The sequence below is a fragment of the Centropristis striata genome, chromosome 5 (assembly GCF_030273125.1).
Source record: "Centropristis striata isolate RG_2023a ecotype Rhode Island chromosome 5, C.striata_1.0, whole genome shotgun sequence".
Taxonomy (NCBI): Eukaryota; Metazoa; Chordata; class Actinopteri; order Perciformes; family Serranidae; genus Centropristis; species Centropristis striata.
In genome coordinates, this window is record NC_081521.1 from 18,517,553 (window position 1) to 18,536,189 (window position 18,637).

The 18,637-nt window shown below is 42.3% G+C and overlaps 3 protein-coding genes and 1 long non-coding RNA gene across 4 annotated transcripts; 3 read left to right on the forward strand and 1 right to left on the reverse strand.

Moving 5' to 3' along the window:
• Positions 1-1,211: 1,211 nt before the first annotated feature.
• Positions 1,212-3,763, forward strand: LOC131971897 (tubulin alpha chain-like). Its single transcript, XM_059333559.1, has 4 exons — positions 1,212-1,319; positions 2,084-2,306; positions 2,382-2,530; positions 2,640-3,763. Exons 1-4 carry the CDS (start codon positions 1,317-1,319, stop codon positions 3,618-3,620), a joined length of 1,356 nt encoding a protein of 451 aa, XP_059189542.1. The 5' UTR covers positions 1,212-1,316; the 3' UTR covers positions 3,621-3,763.
• A 2,425-nt stretch (positions 3,764-6,188) lies between these two features.
• Positions 6,189-9,138, reverse strand: LOC131971898 (tubulin alpha-1A chain). The gene is made up of 4 exons (XM_059333560.1): positions 9,049-9,138; positions 7,885-8,107; positions 7,642-7,790; positions 6,189-7,537 (listed from the first exon to the last, which is right to left on the reverse strand). The coding sequence occupies exons 1-4, from the start codon at positions 9,049-9,051 to the stop codon at positions 6,557-6,559; spliced, it is 1,356 nt and encodes a 451-aa protein (XP_059189543.1). The 5' UTR covers positions 9,052-9,138; the 3' UTR covers positions 6,189-6,556.
• LOC131971899 (uncharacterized) lies at positions 8,108-15,276 on the forward strand. Its single transcript, XR_009394416.1, has 4 exons — positions 8,108-8,169; positions 8,611-8,657; positions 12,806-12,871; positions 13,940-15,276. It is a non-coding gene; the product is annotated as an uncharacterized LOC131971899 (long non-coding RNA).
• Positions 15,277-15,608: 332 nt separating this feature from the next.
• Positions 15,609-18,604, forward strand: LOC131971113 (tubulin alpha chain-like). The gene is made up of 4 exons (XM_059332417.1): positions 15,609-15,751; positions 16,912-17,134; positions 17,235-17,383; positions 17,492-18,604. Exons 1-4 carry the CDS (start codon positions 15,749-15,751, stop codon positions 18,470-18,472), a joined length of 1,356 nt encoding a protein of 451 aa, XP_059188400.1. The 5' UTR covers positions 15,609-15,748; the 3' UTR covers positions 18,473-18,604.
• The last annotated feature ends 33 nt before the right edge of the window (positions 18,605-18,637 follow it).

The window sequence follows — 18,637 nt, forward strand, 5'->3', positions numbered from 1 at the left end:
TCTGGAAAATAACTTTTAGGTTGCTGTAACTATATGGAATATATCAGAAGTGGGCCATAACAATCCTCAATGAATCTTAATATGTCTGGTAAAAAATATTTTTTGTTTTTTGTGGACATCCCTAATCTAAAACAGCAGCAGACTACATGTTTTTTCACTGTAGCCTAGCATCTAGTATTGCAACTTTTATTACTAAATTAACGTCTATTATACACAAAATATGCAGAATGACAGAATATCTTTTCTTTTTATTGTGTTTTTCCCCCTGGATAATTATGAGTATCTGTTATGTTCATTATTATAGATTTGACTGGGAATTGAGCTTTGCCTTATTGTTTATATATACTTAAGAGCAGTGGTGGAATGTCACTAAGTACTAAGTAAAATGATTATGCTTTTTTTTTAATAAATTAAAATGCATGACAGTATATTAAGTAGTTAAATTATCCCTACCTTGACAACATTAAAATGTTGCTTTCATAAGTGCATCAATAGTAATAATCCAATAAGATATTTGGAATATATAAAACAATCTGAATGGGGCCAGTCTGCATAGCAAGCACTTGTTGATGCTGATACTTTTATACTTTTGCAAGTTTAGAATGCAACACTTGTATTTGTTGTGGAGTACAGTTCTCTGTCCTGGCACCCAAATGGTGGAACGAGCTCCCCACCGACATCAGGACATCAGACAGCCTGTACATCTTTCGCCGCAGGCTAAAGACCCACCTCTTCCAACAATACCTCGGTTAAATCTTGGTCACCTACCATATATATATATTTTAAATGCTCTTCTTCTTTTCTTCTTTAACATATAGCACTCCATAAGTACAGTCATGTACTTACTTGATTCCTGTGGTCTAAGTCTAGTACCCTCAGGTTGAATGCACTTATTGTAAGTCGCTTTGGACAAAAGCGTCAGCTAAATGACATGTAATGTAAAAAATGTAATGAGTAATTTCGCTGTGTGGTATTGGTTCTTCTACTTAAGTAAGTAAAGGATCTAAATAGTTCTTCCACCACTGCTTGAGAGTTCAATTAAGTAATGAACACCAGTTGTCTCAGTCATACAGTCCATGGTCTCAGTGCTATGGCTGCCCAGCTACCGTTTAACCAATAGGAGAGCAGCTCTTGTGACACATGTGACCCTCTACCAATCGGATTGCGCGGCGGGTTCTATCGCGAGTATAAAGGGTCCCGTTTAGCACACACCCAGTGATAGCTTCTTACACCGCGGCACTTGAAGCGCAGCTGTAAGAATTTAAACCCGTCTTTGTCTCTTTATATCAGCCTTTTTAGTCACAGCAGCAGGAAACATGGTGAGTATAAATTATGGGAGACTTTCTTTTTCATTCAACAATCCTCTCAGCCCACCTCCCATCCGTTAATTATAAATTTAAAATAGCTTTTTTTTTGCTAATTCCCGAACCTCTAGCTGTACTAGCTACCAAGGTTCGTGGTTTTACGGCACTATTAATTTTTAAATGCATTTTTTAGTAAGTGAAGTTAAGCTTATTGGTGTTATATTTCTTATGGGAATGAGAAAGACGGAGCCTGTTCATATCTGCCCGTTGTAATTTGTAACCATTTGGTGTATAAATTAAATGTGCGTAGTTTTAAATGGTCTTTGTCACATTCTTCTGTTTCCCCGCCCTGGCTGCAACCGTTCATTTTTATGACTTACAATGTGTAATCTGTTTTTTAAAAGCTGCCTGTGTAGGAATATTATATATTATGTTATGACCATTGTTGTCTGGTTTTGGTCCATTTAAGTGAGGCCCCTCCTGTTATTCCATGTAATATTCATTCTCAACACCTATTTCTGCTTTAATCATATTTTATCCATGGATAAACAGCCAATTGTTTGTGTGACTAAATATATGAAGCATGTGTCAGGTGACTTGGTCATGATGATGTGCATCTGGTTCTGTACAAAGAGTGCTTTTTATTTATTCCCCCTCACTTTAGACCTTTGATTTTGAGCTGTCTTCAGCTTGTGGTGATATCAAATATTTAATTTAATGAGCCATGGTTAAAATGACAATATTTAATTGTAAGTGTTGAGCATTGATGTTTCTTCCAGCGTGAGTGTATCTCCGTGCACGTTGGTCAAGCTGGCGTCCAGATTGGCAATGCCTGCTGGGAGCTTTACTGTCTGGAACATGGGATCCAGCCGGACGGACAGATGCCCACTGATAAAGTCCGCGGCGGAGGAGACGATTCCTTCAACACCTTCTTCAGTGAGACTGGAGCTGGAAAGCACGTCCCCAGAGCAGTTTTTGTCGACCTGGAACCCACTGTCATCGGTAAACATTCTCTCTTTGTGCAAATAAAGTGTAAATTGTGAGCTACAATGGATTCAATGTATTTTGTTTCTTTAGATGAGGTGCGCACTGGGACCTACCGCCAGCTGTTCCACCCTGAGCAGCTGATCACTGGCAAGGAGGATGCTGCCAACAACTATGCCCGTGGACACTACACCATCGGCAAAGAGCTCATTGACATGGTTCTAGATAGGATCCGCAAACTGGTGGGTAACTGATATCAGGAGGGATTAACTACTAATTTTGATTCAAATTGCCAGAATGCCGTGAATGTATCTGATATGTGATAACTGTACTCTCCTTTCCTCTCCCCAGTCCGACCAGTGCACCGGCCTTCAGGGCTTCCTGGTCTTCCACAGCTTCGGAGGTGGCACCGGCTCTGGTTTCACCTCCCTGCTGATGGAGCGTCTGTCTGTCGACTACGGCAAGAAGTCCAAGCTGGAGTTCTCCATCTACCCAGCTCCCCAGGTGTCCACCGCTGTGGTGGAGCCCTACAACTCCATCCTGACCACCCACACCACCCTGGAGCACTCTGACTGTGCCTTCATGGTCGATAATGAGGCCATCTACGATATCTGCCGTAGAAACCTTGATATTGAGCGTCCCTCGTACACCAACCTGAACAGGTTGATCAGTCAGATTGTGTCCTCTATCACTGCCTCCCTTCGTTTCGATGGTGCCCTCAATGTTGATCTGACAGAGTTCCAGACCAACTTGGTGCCATATCCCCGTATCCACTTCCCTCTGGCCACCTATGCCCCCGTCATCTCTGCTGAGAAGGCTTACCATGAGCAGTTAACGGTGTCAGAAATCACCAACGCCTGCTTTGAACCAGCCAATCAGATGGTGAAATGTGACCCTCGCCACGGCAAATACATGGCTTGTTGCCTTTTGTACCGTGGTGATGTGGTGCCCAAAGATGTTAACGCTGCCATCGCCACCATCAAGACCAAGCGCAGCATCCAGTTTGTGGACTGGTGCCCCACTGGCTTCAAGGTGGGCATCAACTACCAGCCCCCCACTGTAGTTCCTGGTGGAGACCTGGCCAAGGTCCAGAGGGCTGTGTGCATGCTGAGCAACACCACTGCTATTGCAGAGGCCTGGGCTCGGCTTGACCACAAGTTTGATCTGATGTACGCCAAGCGTGCCTTTGTTCACTGGTATGTAGGTGAGGGTATGGAGGAGGGAGAGTTCTCTGAGGCCAGAGAGGACATGGCCGCTCTGGAGAAGGATTATGATGAGGTTGGAGTCGACTCTGCTGAAGGTGAGGAAGATGAGGAGGGAGAGGAGTATTAAAGGGACAGAAAGGCACTAGAAGCACTTCAAATTTCAAGGCATTTAAAATTTGCTCTATCAAATAGCACTTTGGCTGCTCATACAAGGAAATCCGCAAAAAATGTCAGATTGGCTTAGTTACAAATAAATGTCCTGCAACACAATTGTCTGGTTTTGTTTTCTTCAAAAAGCAGTGTTAACATTTAGATTTTGTATTGAATTTTGTATTGATTTGCTGTAGTTTTTTTTTTCTCCTATGACTGTCTGTTCCACAAAAAGAGCAGTTAATCACTCTAAATGCTGTAAACACTACCACTTTTGTCCACATGGGGCTGCCAAAACACAAATGAACACTTACTAAGGTGTGAGAAAAAAACACTTTGCACACTAAGGGTTTATACAGTAGTGTTCAAAATGATAGCAGTCCAATGTGAATAACCAGATTAATCCAGGTTTTTAGTATATTTTTATTGCTACATGGCAAACAGTAACCAGTAGGTACAGTAGATTCTCAGGAAACCAACAAGACCCAGCATTCGTGATATGCAGCTCTTAAGGCTGTGCAATTGGGCAATTGGTTGAAAGGGGTGTGTTAAAAAAAAAATAGCAGTGTCTGCCCTTGACTTTACAAACTGTACAATATTTTGTACAAACTTTTTTGTTTCTAGGATTTAGCAATCCTGTGAATCACTAAACTAATATTTAGTTGTATGACCACAGTTTTTTTTTTTTTGTAACTGCTTCACATCTGTGTGGCATGGAGTCAACCAACTTGTGACACCTTTCAGCTGTTATTCCACTCCAAGATTCTTTAACAACATTCCACAATTCATTTACACGAGGTTTTGCTTCAGAAACAGCATTTTTTAAGTCACCCCACAAGTTCTCAATTGGATTAAGGTCCACTCCATAACATCAATGTTGTTGGTTTGCAACCAAGATTTTGCTGGTTTACTAGTGTGTTTGGGGTCATTGTTTTATTGAAACACCCATTTCAAGGGCATGTCCTCTTCAGCATAAGGCGACATGACCTCTTCAAGTATTTTGACATATGCAAACTGATCCATGATCCCTGGTATGTGATAAATAGGCCCAACACCATAGTAGGAGAAACATGCCCATGTCATGATGCTTCACCACCATGCTTCACTGTCTTCACTGTGTACTGTAGCTTGAATTCAGAGTTCGGGGCTCGTCTACAAACTGTCTGCGGCCCTTGGACCCAAAAAGAACAATTTTGCTCTCATCAGTCCACAAAATGTTCCTCCATTTCTCTTTGGGCCAGTTGATGTGTTCTTTGGCAGATTGTAACCTCTTCTGCACATGCCTTTTTTTTAACAGAGGGACTTTGCGGGGGATTCTTGCAAATAGATTAGCTTCACACAGACGTCTTCTAACTGTCACAGCACTTACAGGTAACTCCAGACTGTCTTTGATCATCCTGGAGCTGATCATTGGCTGAGCCTTTGCCATTCTGCTTATTCTTCCATCCATTTTGATGGTTGTCTTACATTTTCTGCCACGTGGCTCTAGTTTTGCTCTCCATTTTAAAGCATTGGAGGTCATTTTAGCTGAACAACCTATAATTGTTTGCATCTCTTTATAAGTTTTTCCCTCTCCAATCAACTTTTTAATCAAAGTACGCTGTTCTTCTGAACAATGTCTTGAACGACCCATTTTCCTCAGGCTTTCAAAGAGAAATGCATGTTCAACAAGTGCTGGCTTCATCCTTAAATAGGGGCCACCTGATTCACACCTGTTTTTTCACAAAATTGATGACCTCACTGATTGAATGCCACACTGCTATTTTTTTGAACACACCCCTTTCAACTAATTGCCCAATTGCACAGCCTTAAGAGCGTGCATATCACAAATGCTGTCTTGTTGGTTTTCTGAGAATCTACTGCACCTACTGATAACTTGTTTGCCATGTAGCAATAAAAATATACTAAAAACCGGGCGTTCCCGGAGGCACACCTGGTAGAGCGCGTAGCATTGAGGCATTGTCCTCGTAAGCGGGCGGCCCGGGTTCGAATCCGACTCGGAGCACTTTCTCGCATGTCTTCCCCTCTGTCTCCCCCTTCACTCTGCCCTATCAATAAAGCCCAAAAGAAAATATCTTAAAAAAATAAAATAAACCTGGATTAATCTGGTTAGTCACATTGGACTCCTATTATTTTGAACACTACTGTATATGTGCTGTTAGCAAAACCAGTCTCTTACCTCAAAGTAGCTAATCCTGCTAGTTGAATGTATATGAATGTATGAAATTTTGATGGTTAACAAATTTACACACTTGACTCAAATGCGATAAGACCTGTTTTGCTTCAAGTCTTACTTGAATGAAAACACCATGATGATGAAACCATGATTCAAATATGCTCACTATCAGTTTAACAAACTACATTTCACAAATGTGTATGTATAATGTAAACACTGAAGTAATGTATGTATTCTGAAAAACTTGACAAGTAATTGTTTATTGGTGTACAGCAATGCAACTGATAACATGAATTAACCTAACTCCAAACTAAAGGTAATGTATTCAGTCTTAAACCCCCCAAAAAGAAAGAAAGAAAGAAAGACAACTTTGTATAACAGGGAAATGTTTTTTTTATTACAGAGCAGAACTGACATGTTTGGATTGTTTAGTCTGAACAGCCAAACTCATTTGACAGACAAACATTTCTTTTTGGAATGCCTTTAATTTGAAACAGTTGGTTCCTGTTTAAATAGTGTTTCATGTCCCTTTTAATACTCCTCTTCCTCAGCCCTTGAAAGAGTAACTCGGACCTGCTAATGCCCTCTCTGGCCCTTCCATCACATTAAATAGACATTTCAGGAGCTTAATTCTGAACAGCCGAACTGGTAATTAATAGACAAACATTTCTTTTTGGAATGTATGTAAGGACAATGGAATCAATTGTTTCCTGTCTAACGAGTGCCTTTCTGTCCCTTTAATACTCCTCTCCTTCCTCCTCTCCCTCACCTTCAGCAGAGTCGACTCCAACCTCTTCATAATCCTTCTCCAGAGCGGCCATGTCCTCTCTGGCCTCAGAGAACTCTCCCTCCTCCATACCCTCACCTACATACCAGTGAACAAAGGCACGCTTGGCGTACATCAGATCAAACTTGTGGTCAAGCCGAGCCCAGGCCTCTGCAATAGCAGTGGTGTTGCTCAGCATGCACACAGCCCTCTGGACCTTGGCCAGGTCTCCACCAGGAACTACAGTGGGGGGCTGGTAGTTGATGCCCACCTTGAAACCAGTGGGGCACCAGTCCACAAACTGGATGGTGCGCTTGGTCTTGATGGTGGCGATGGCAGCGTTAACATCTTTGGGCACCACATCACCACGGTACAAAAGGCAACAAGCCATGTATTTGCCGTGGCGAGGGTCACATTTCACCATCTGATTGGCTGGTTCAAAGCAGGCGTTGGTGATTTCTGACACTGAGAGCTGCTCATGGTAAGCCTTCTCAGCAGAGATGACGGGGGCATAGGTGGCCAGAGGGAAGTGGATACGGGGATATGGCACCAAGTTGGTCTGGAACTCTGTCAGATCAACATTGAGGGCACCATCGAAACGAAGGGAGGCAGTGATAGAGGACACAATCTGACCAATTAGCCTGTTCAAGTTGGTGTATGAGGGACGCTCAATATCAAGGTTTCTACGGCAGATATCATAGATGGCCTCGTTATCGACCATGAAGGCACAGTCAGAGTGCTCCAGGGTGGTGTGGGTGGTCAGGATGGAGTTGTAGGGCTCCACCACAGCGGTGGACACCTGGGGAGCTGGATAGATGGAGAACTCCAGCTTGGACTTCTTGCCGTAGTCGACAGACAGACGCTCCATCAGCAGGGAGGTGAAACCAGAGCCGGTGCCACCTCCGAAGCTGTGGAAGACCAGGAAGCCCTGAAGGCCGGTGCACTGGTCAGCCTGAGGACAGAAAGGGAGAGATAAATATAAGATACAAAACAATGATTTCATTTGATCTTTGAATGGAAATTAGGAATGAATCCCTCCTGATATCAGTTACCCACCAGTTTGCGGATCCTGTCCAGCACCAGGTCGATGATCTCTTTGCCGATGGTGTAGTGTCCTCGGGCGTAGTTGTTGGCAGCATCCTCCTTGCCAGTGATCAGCTGCTCAGGGTGGAACAACTGGCGGTAGGTCCCAGAGCGCACCTCATCTGGAGAGATAAGCATTGAATAAGTTCAGAGTTTTCAGATATTTCACTTTTAACCTGCCTCAGTTAATGTTCAGCCAGAGGTGATGAAACTTACCGATAACAGTGGGCTCCAGGTCGACAAAAACTGCTCTGGGGACGTGCTTTCCAGCTCCAGTCTCACTGAAGAAGGTGTTGAAGGAATCATCTCCTCCGCCGATGGTCTTGTCACTGGGCATCTGTCCGTCCGGCTGGATCCCATGTTCCAGACAGTAAAGCTCCCAGCAGGCATTGCCAATCTGGACGCCAGCCTGACCAACGTGGATAGAGATACACTCACGCTGTGGAAGGAAAAAACAAGAATAAAGTTTATTTACCTCTATGCATTACACTGGAAAAAGAGGTATGGAACACTGCAAAATGTGCACATTTCACTGTAAGTTATTATCACAGTTATTATCAATCAAACAGGGTTATTCTTAGTTGTACTGGATGAAAATGGAGGTTTTTAGATTGGTATTTGATATCATACCAAATAGATATCAAGTATATGTTGTGGAAAATTGTTGGAAAATTAAATAATTATTATTGTATAAATGTAACTGTTATTATTTAATAGACAGTAGAAATCTAATTTGACCAGCAACAATAAATAGTCAAGTACAGAAAATAAGAGTTGAGTCTGGGCGTGGAGGAGATGAAACAACAGAAGATAAAGCTCCTCTGTGACCCGGGCTGTAGCCATTAAGGGGGGCACACAGCAATGTCCATTAACTGACAGCATGAATATTTAATGCCTTGCGCCATGATGACTGTGCTCCTAATCCTTTCTCCCTGCGGACAGGGATTCTCCGGGCGTGGGGAGTCTGAAGGCGAGCATCCTCCCTGCCGGTAAGTAACCCTGAATTGCCCTGTACCGGCAGTAAGTACAGCTGACTGGGACCAAACCCCGCAGAGAGCCGGTGGTCGAACAGAAGCCTTCATTATTCATTCTGTGCACATTGCAACCTGATGAAAACCTCTTTTGTTCAGTCTGCCGGGCACGTAACGTAAGCTCGCTCGCAGATCCCCACCCTGAGCACTGTCTCCTCACACCAAACCCATATCATAAATAACACATTTTGAATAAAATACTTGTTTAAGAAACTTTAAAGATTTTATGATACCTCAAGCTTGTTACCACTTTTTCCATTCATGTTAATCTCCTCCGGCCCCACTCACATCCTTATAAAAAAAAGACCCTAAAATATGTCTATTTATGACAGTTTTGAAAAGTTCTTACCATTTTGTTGTGTTGAAGTAGCGGTGGAGAGGTGGAGCTCCTCGGTAGAAATTCTTACAATTCGACAGTAAGGGGGTCGATGTAAGAAATAATGGCGCACATGATGCTGGACAGCGGTATATATACAAATGCAGCGCCTGCGCCGGTGCTGCTGCGCCGCTATTGGTCGACCCGCCGTCAGTCCGGCTCCTCCAGCCTATGCGCAGCTTCCTGTTGGATGAGCGCCTCTCCCGTTGCACAGAGCGCCTCCCAGACCACACCCGGATCCCGACATCATGGACCATTTTCTCAGCAGACATTTTGGCATGTCAGAGTGAGAAAAAAAATCACATTAAAAAAATAATGTGCTTATTTAGAAACATTAATGATTGGTGCACTCACACTCCTGTTATTGTGCATATTGGCTCACTTAAATAGCCTATCAGGTATAATGGCACGGAGCCTTCAATTCCACCTGCACCTCTCCTATTATGACATGTCAAAATGTCTGCCCAATGCTTTTGGGAAAATGCTTTATTTTCAGCGTATTGTTACCACACTGACCCAGTCTGACAAGGCCTTAAGACTTTTGATGCACTTTATCCACGTTGTGAAGCCATGCAAAATTACATAAACAGCTTGAGTCTGCATTTTAATGATAACTCACACTGTTAAATATAGTTGCATCATTTATTTTGGGACATGGTTGATGTTTTAACCCCAGAACAAAAAAATCTTCAAATTATGACACTGATTGGTAACCATCTGCCTAAATGTTCATTCCACACTGTAAAGCATAGCATATTCATAGATTACTAAATATGGCGGTCAATATAGCAAATATTTTGAGCAGGTATGAAACTAGACCCTTTGTTATGTGGATTGTGCATCAATTTTACTGATTTAACTCCCAGAAGGCTGTTTTCTTTAATAAATAATTTGTTTTGAATATTTAACATAGCATAGATACATCAATGGTTAATAAAGATGAATAAAAATAAAATAAATTGCTACACAAACCTCAGTATTTTCAGACAGTATGCATCAATTGCCGATACCAGTTAAACACAGAATAAATCAAAAATGCATTAAATAGCTAGGACCAATTATAAATCACAACCAAGCCTTGTTTTTTCATTATATGTTCGGTACAAAAGTTTTATATTTTCGCATCTAGGGCACGTAAAAAACGATATATTTTTGCTCTGACCATGTGTAGTCTCCAGCCTCTTATGACTCCAGTTATACACCATGCAGTCAATCTTTCCACATTTTATTTAAAAACACTGGATTTTATGAAGCAGTTTTAGCTGTATTTTATTTCCAGCGTTAGGATTATATTTTCTGTCTAGCCAAGACAAAAGGGGTCAAACTGCCCTGTCAGAGATGAGGGACATGTAGGCCACAGAGCTCCACAGACGCCCAACCCCCAGCCCTCCTCCCAAGATTTAACCGTTGCTAGGAAATGAATAACGGAGTTGCCTGGATACAACCCAGTCACCACATAGACCGCCTTTATCTGGCAGTCACGTGACCCAGCTTAAATGGCAGCATTAACGGGCTGCAGTGCAGCTGCCTCTATGGGGGGATGTGAGGCGCCGCGGCCACCTCTTCTCCAAAAAATCTTCCACCCCGATGTCCTGTGTCTGTGGGGAATCACACTGCCCCTCGTCGACAAGTGCATGTGTCCTCCTCTTATAAAACTGATGAATAAAATAAATAATATCATGATGACGAGGATGGGGTGTGGCTTGCATGGCATCAGTGTGTCTCAACTCTTTTGTTCACACACATCAAGGCACTTGTTCATATAAAACCTGGAGAACTAGATGTCGGTAGATGCTCTGTTTCTGTCAGACATTCAGGTTTCAATAAGAAAAGCCCATAAATTGTTCCTCAGCGGACCTAAAGAACAGGAAAGCAAACTATCAGACAGTTAAGCTGCCTGGTTGCTAACAACAAAGGGAGCTCTTTGACAACAGTTGTCCCACAGGCAGAAATGATAGCTCTTTGAATGTGGGGGGACTTAAAATAACACACTTTGAGGTGCAAGGAGAAGCTGATCTCAGTTTATGACGGCTGCAGAAGAGCACCTGCAGCCACAATCACAGTGTTAATCAGATCCATCAGATCAAACCAACATACTCTAACATGTACGGGGTCACATGATTTCTTAAAAAGAAACTTTTGCTGTATGATTTGTGTGATATCCTACAAATTCTGACATGTAACAAGATCTCCAACCTAAACGACAGAATAGGTCGTCTGTCAATACCGTCCAAAAAGACCCATATTTAATTGTCTGCTGGGAAAGAGTGGAGGAAAGTGTTCTTTAAGTGGCACACATCATGATACATAAAATCTATAAAAGGCTGCCGTTTAGTTGAATTTCTGCTACAAAGCCACTTTCCTAGGTTTACGGCAAAAAAGTTCCTTGTTAGGGGTTCTAAATGACAGTTTAAAGAGTCAATAAATTATGTAAATGCTTGATGTAAAGTTGCATAGTTCAGTAAAAATGTGATGCACAGAAGTTAAGCGATGTTTGAATCACATCATTCACAAAATGTTTTCACATGGGACATGAACCCTGTCTTCCTGGGTTTGTTTGACCCTACCGAAGTGCAAATTTAGTGCTTTAAACTTCGCCTCTGCGTTGTTCATAAATGCATATTTACTACGACCACTAGAGGGCGGGGGTGGACGGTCTAAAACGTAAATATTGGTCGTATTTGTTTAGGGTTTAGGGACCAAAAACACTTGCTTAAGGTCACGGCTCGTTTGGTTCACCCACCTCCTCTCCCGCCCTCCCAATAGTGGACTTATAACCCTGAGTCCAAAAAAAGTTGGGATGTAATAAAACCATAGACTGTATAAGAATAAAACCAAATGCAATGCTCAAACTGGGACTGTTACTGTAAATACTCATTCTGAATTTGATGCATTCTGTTTTTATTTCCATTTTAAACATTGTCTCAAGTTTTTGGAACTGGGGTTGTAAGTGACTTTTAACATTATATTGTTTTGGCAGCAGACAAAAATTCATGTGATACCTACAAATTCAAGCACTTTATTTTCCATGGAAATCACTATGATTTGCTCTTGAGAACAGCTTGAACCAACAACATATGACTTCTACTTTATTGCATTTTCTGTTGCAGTATATCTGGCTCCTGAAATATGATCCCCCACTTCTGAGTGAGCTGAGTAGATTTACTCATTATAAAATACTAAGAGCTACTTCCCATGAAATGAATCTGAAAAATTGCAGAACTCAATTTACAACTTTTTCCTTCCTTGAAAACGTGTTTTCTTTTCTGGGAATGTGTTGCTGTTACCTCTTCTATCGTTATTTCCGTTGGTTGATAATGTGCTATTTCCTTTTCCTGAACATGTGCTTTCTCTTTCCAACTCCTTTTCTTTCTCTGTTTTCCATCATACTTGCATGATACAAAACTTGCAGTTTGACTACCACAACTAGAGCTATTAATAAATAGCTTAAATAATAATGTATTTCATGTTTGTGTGGTTGTACCTGTGTTTCTATATTCTAGCATTGACTGTATTTTGACTTGTAGGTGTGTACTACATTTGTAGATCCCCAGTATCATAAATACTTAATACTTAAAGTCATCACAGAGAGCAATAACAGAGAGCCTTTCTCCACTGTAATGTGTCAGCACTGGAGAAAGGTCTGGCTCCACCCATTATCATTCTGGGGATAAGGGTAAAAAGCTTTGGCTTGTTTGTATTTTGTCCTGGATGGCGGTGATTGAAATAGACAACGGAAGAAGAGAAGAATGTCGTATGGCGTCCGATGGCAGGCTGATCCAACTGTGTACATCCGGTGAGTCAGTTTACTTGTTATGTTATCAGCCCTGATGCCAGCCAAAAATGTTGCCATTGTTCATGTCTGCAAACCACAGAGACACGTTGATCTACAATGTTTTTAACAGCAAAACAATGTAAGCATTATACGTACCTGGAAAAATTCAATAGACACGTTTTCTTGTCATTGTGATGAATGTGATGTTTATATTATTTATATTGCGTCCCGTTGTTGGGAGCTTTGTCTAGAATAATTTTTTTGTTCACTCTATCCCTGTTATTTCTTTTCCTTACCTTAAGCAAGTGGTTTTGGTGCCAAACCTTAACAAAAGTGTTTTAGTATTTTCAGTTTATAAAACAGCAGTCTTCACATTTACATCATATCTGAGCGACAGTAGTCACGTGTTAATATGAGAACTAGTTGCAACGGTTAAAATGTTCTTAGTCAATGTATTTTTGGTTAAAAACTTAGATATTTAACCTTATCTGCGGTTTTCAGAAACGATACAATGCCAACATTTATTCTGGCAACTGGGTTGTATTTTGTTTTGATAATTATAATGCTGTGCAGAGTAACTTGTAACTTTACATTTCGCTAGTGATTTTATGATCTTTTTCCCACAGATTTACGAGGGCGCACTTTGTGTTCTCAGCTGTCATGTTTAGGCTTGGTAACTCATAGATACACGCTTGTAAGAACAACACACACACTCACACATGTAAAACATGTAAAAAAAAAACGTGTAAAAAACATGTAAAACAAACATAGTGAACAGTTGTTATTAGTAACTGGCCGGAGGCAGGCCTTGCCCAAGGAGAATAAAATGTAAATTATTACAGTGATCGGGGCCCACTCGAACTGAATTCCTGCAAGAATTATGATGAGACCAGATCTGCATAACTTTACCGGTGACCAAAATAAAGGCTGGTATTGGGACCTTACTTTTTCTCCAGTCTCCAGTTTACTCTTGGGCTTCTAATCAACGAACCAGAAAACAATTGCATTTTATGTGCATGTCATAGCAGAAGCCACATTTTTAGCAATCATAATTGACTACTAAATAATGTGTGCCTTTTTTATTTGCAGAATCAAAACATGGATGTCTGTAAGTGAACAGCATCCTGTGAGGTTCTTCCACACTCTTGCAATCACACCAGTCAAACTACCAAAATCTTTGTTTATTATTTAATGTGAGTAAGGATAATGTGACTTTCCTCTTTTATCTGATGGCCCAGTTTAGCAGTCAACATAAGAATTCTGCAGTGACAGATGGAACATGTGCTTTGTCACTTTGCTGGGTATCATATTCTTTCGTTGCAGGACAGTGCGGTCAGTTTCATGCCGTGAAGTACCACTCCCATCTCTCCAGAATTCCCATCCTCCCTCTCTCCTCCTGTTGTGCAGCTGCTCAGACCCTCCCTGTCTCACAGCTGCTGGAGAGGAGCAGCAGCAGGAGGAGGAGGAGGAGGGAGGAGGGGAGTGCAGAATGTTCTATCAATGGCAGGGAGCCACGGCTGCTTCCTGTTTTTCTCTTTCATCCCCTGCAGTTCATGTTGAGTACAGCAACCTTAAAAAGCCGGCTGTAAATTCTACATTTTCACTTCCCTACTGCATAAATCATGAGAAAAGCAAAGTTTTGAGTTCATACTGCATTGCAGACTTGGAAGGTAGGTGAGTGAATATATTAGACAAGCCTCTTTTTAAATTGCTGCAGGATTCGGAGCAACTTAAAGAGTTTTATTGTCACTGCAAGAGTCACATTAAGTACTTTAGTTCAAACACAAAAACTGCAATTCAGGCAGTTTTAGTTCCTCAAACAAGACAGAACCGGAGGAATCACGCCCCAACGTCAGTCCAGCTGAACAGCACACACACACACACACAGACAGGCTGACATGCAGCCACGTGATCGGCCCACTGAATGACATCATTGCAGAGAATCTGGGACAAAGAGGGAGGAGAGCTGGAGAGTTGGCATGCCGGGTGGATACCGTGGCAGGCCTCAGCATCAACATGGACGCTGACTGATCTCAGCCTCAGTTGGATGGAAGCATCCCATGCAGCAGAAGCAAACAGCCATCTTGTCTCATTTATAATGCATTAAAGTGCAGTGAAAAGGAAAGCCACATATTTTTAACAAAGAATTTGCTTTAAAGCCCCAGGGAAGGGCCACAGCTCTATATTGATTTGCCACACCTACATCATGGATTGATGCAGCCCTTACTCATTCCTCTGCATGCATAATAAATATGCTTTAACTAGCCCTTTATTTTAAAAATTATTACTTGTAATTGTGCACACAACTGGGGAAAAATGCACTGCAAAAATGTTCAAAGCAAAAAAATAAAAAATATTATTATTATTATTATTGTAGTTGTTGTCTTAATCCCCAAAAAAAACATTGCATACCCTGCCAACAATATATATATATATATAAATATATATATATATATATATATATATATATTTAATTACTTTTAACTGTGCATACAACTGGGGAAAAGTACACTGCAAAAAGGTTTAAAGCTGCGGAAAAAAATAATATTTGTAGTTTTAATGCCATAAAAATACCCTGCCAACAGTATGTATGTTATTGCAGCGCATTTGAAAAGCAGGTTTTACAAAAAAATTAAATTTAAATTGCAATGCAAATTACAGATCAGCTCAATTTGAACATAATTATCAAATGTTGGTAGTAGAGGCTTTTTTTGTCCACGGTGCACAGAGGTAATCCCCTCCACCTCCCGGTATAAATCTGCTAGCACCGCCCTCCTGTTCAGCAGTTGTTGCATCGACCCCGTTGGGTACAACACGCGACGCAAACCCCACCGTTTTTAAAAAGCCCCTTTCTTCACATTGTCTTCTCCTCTCCCTCTTTGAACCTCAATCTTAAACATGGTAAGTTTATTTATTTTTTCTTCATCTGTCTTTCTGACGCGGTTATGTGCGGTAGAATTGAAGGTGAAGCGGCGTTTCTGTCGACGCCGTTACCGGGTCTCCGTCTCCTATTTAATACTCACCCAGCCTTTTTTGGCTTTATTTTCATTTATTGTTAGGCCGTTATATCTAGGGATGGAAGTAAAGAGTTTATGTTTGCTGTTGTTTGGCGCACAGAGCGGTCTGCAGCTCTGGCACGGTGTGATTGTCATTGTGAGGAGATGAGAACAATGCACTGCCTGTCTCCACTCAGGGCTCACCAACAGCCACTCAGGTGGATAAATCTGATTTTCTATATAAAGCAGCAGCATTAATTATCTTTATGTGTTTATTTTGTAAAATTTACCTGTTTACCTTAAGGTAAAAATCTGACGAGATGCATATGTCCTACACTGTAGGAAGGTAGGGAGGGGCAGACTGGGTGGAGATGGATGGAGACATTAGATTGCAGCTATCATTTGTAATACGTAAGATACAGCAGCAAATATATTTTTAATCTCATCCATTATTAAAACAGAAATTGGTGCAATATAAAGCATGTGTTTTAAGCATGAAGTATAATGGTTTCATCCAGATACACTTCGATTTTAAATATCAATTATTTGATTTTATCCAGACTGCTAATTTCATTTTGAAATATATTAAAGTATAATATAAAATGACACAGTTGTGCAGGGGCAGATTTCCCCCCACCCCCAGCATCTGCTGTGATTTTGCTTCCTCAAGCCTTAGGAGCTGGTGGAATCTTCCACACTGATGTGTGCAAGCAAATTCATTTGCATTTGTGCTTTGGCTTGCAAAAGAGGGGGAGTGTGGGATAAAAAAAGACAAGGCAAGAGGACAAAAAGGACTGAAAGAAAGATGAGAGGAGCGTCCTGCCTCGGCGGGGGCTGCTGTCAGGCATTTTTGTCCCCTGCAGATTGTGGTGCAGGGAGGTGCCTGCTGCTGCACTGCATCTTCAGCTCAGATAGGGGGAGCAACGCAATGTCCCTAAGTTACAGATGCATTAGATTAGATTGTGGTAGATTTCATATCAAAGCCAGCACAGTCAGAATGTAAATAAGTGTGAACTCTAAATGCATACAAGTGAATAACATCTTTTTTTTCTTTTATTTCCACAGCGTGAGTGTATCTCTATCCACGTTGGTCAGGCTGGTGTCCAGATTGGCAATGCCTGCTGGGAGCTTTACTGTCTGGAACATGGGATCCAGCCGGACGGACAGATGCCCAGTGACAAGACACTCGGCGGAGGAGATGATTCCTTCAACACCTTCTTCAGTGAGACTGGAGCTGGAAAGCACGTCCCCAGAGCAGTTTTTGTCGACTTGGAGCCCACTGTCATCGGTAAAATCCCATTAAATATAAATGCCAAAGATAGCTTTTGATTTTTTTTTTTTATTTAGTCAAATGCCCTAGTCATTTCTGATCGAATCTGTCGATTCAGATGAGGTGCGCACTGGGACCTACCGCCAGCTGTTCCACCCTGAGCAGCTGATCACTGGCAAGGAGGATGCTGCCAACAACTACGCCCGTGGACACTACACCATCGGCAAAGAGATCATCGACCTGGTGCTGGACAGGATCCGCAAACTGGTGGGTAACTGATATCAGGAGGGATTAACTACTAATTTTGATTCAAATTGCAAGAATGCCATAAATGTATCTGATATGTGATAACCGTTTCTCCTTTCCTCTCCCCAGTCCGACCAGTGCACCGGCCTTCAGGGCTTCCTGGTCTTCCACAGCTTCGGAGGTGGCACCGGCTCTGGTTTCACCTCCCTGCTGATGGAGCGTCTGTCTGTCGACTACGGCAAGAAGTCCAAGCTGGAATTCTCCATCTACCCAGCTCCCCAGGTGTCCACCGCTGTGGTGGAGCCCTACAACTCCATCCTGACTACCCACACCACCCTGGAGCACTCTGACTGTGCCTTCATGGTCGATAACGAGGCCATCTACGATATCTGCCGTAGAAACCTCGATATCGAGCGTCCCACTTACACCAACTTGAACAGGTTAATCAGTCAGATTGTGTCCTCTATCACTGCCTCCCTTCGTTTCGATGGTGCCCTCAATGTTGATCTGACAGAGTTCCAGACCAACTTGGTGCCATATCCCCGTATCCACTTCCCTCTGGCCACCTATGCCCCCGTCATCTCTGCTGAGAAGGCTTACCATGAGCAGCTCTCAGTGTCAGAAATCACCAACGCCTGCTTTGAACCAGCCAATCAGATGGTGAAATGTGACCCTCGCCACGGCAAATACATGGCTTGTTGCCTGCTGTTCCGTGGTGATGTGGTGCCCAAAGATGTTAACGCTGCCATCGCCACCATCAAGACCAAGCGCACCATCCAGTTTGTGGACTGGTGCCCCACTGGTTTCAAGGTGGGCATCAACTACCAGCCCCCCACTGTAGTTCCTGGTGGAGACCTGGCCAAGGTCCAGAGGGCTGTGTGCATGCTGAGCAACACCACTGCTATTGCAGAGGCCTGGGCTCGGCTTGACCACAAGTTTGATCTGATGTACGCCAAGCGTGCCTTTGTTCACTGGTATGTAGGTGAGGGTATGGAGGAGGGAGAGTTCTCTGAGGCCAGAGAGGACATGGCCGCTCTGGAGAAGGATTATGAGGAGGTTGGAGTTGACTCCATTGAGGGTGAGGGAGAGGAGGAAGGAGAGGAATATTAAGTGGGACAAAAAAAAACACCAGTTAAACAGAAAACAATTGATTGCAATGTGTTCTTGAATGCATTCCAAACAGAAATGTTTGTCAATTATCAGTTTGGCTTTGTTCTAAATAAAATTCCTCTGACATGTGAATTTGTTTTTCTGTTGTCTTTTATAAATTATATA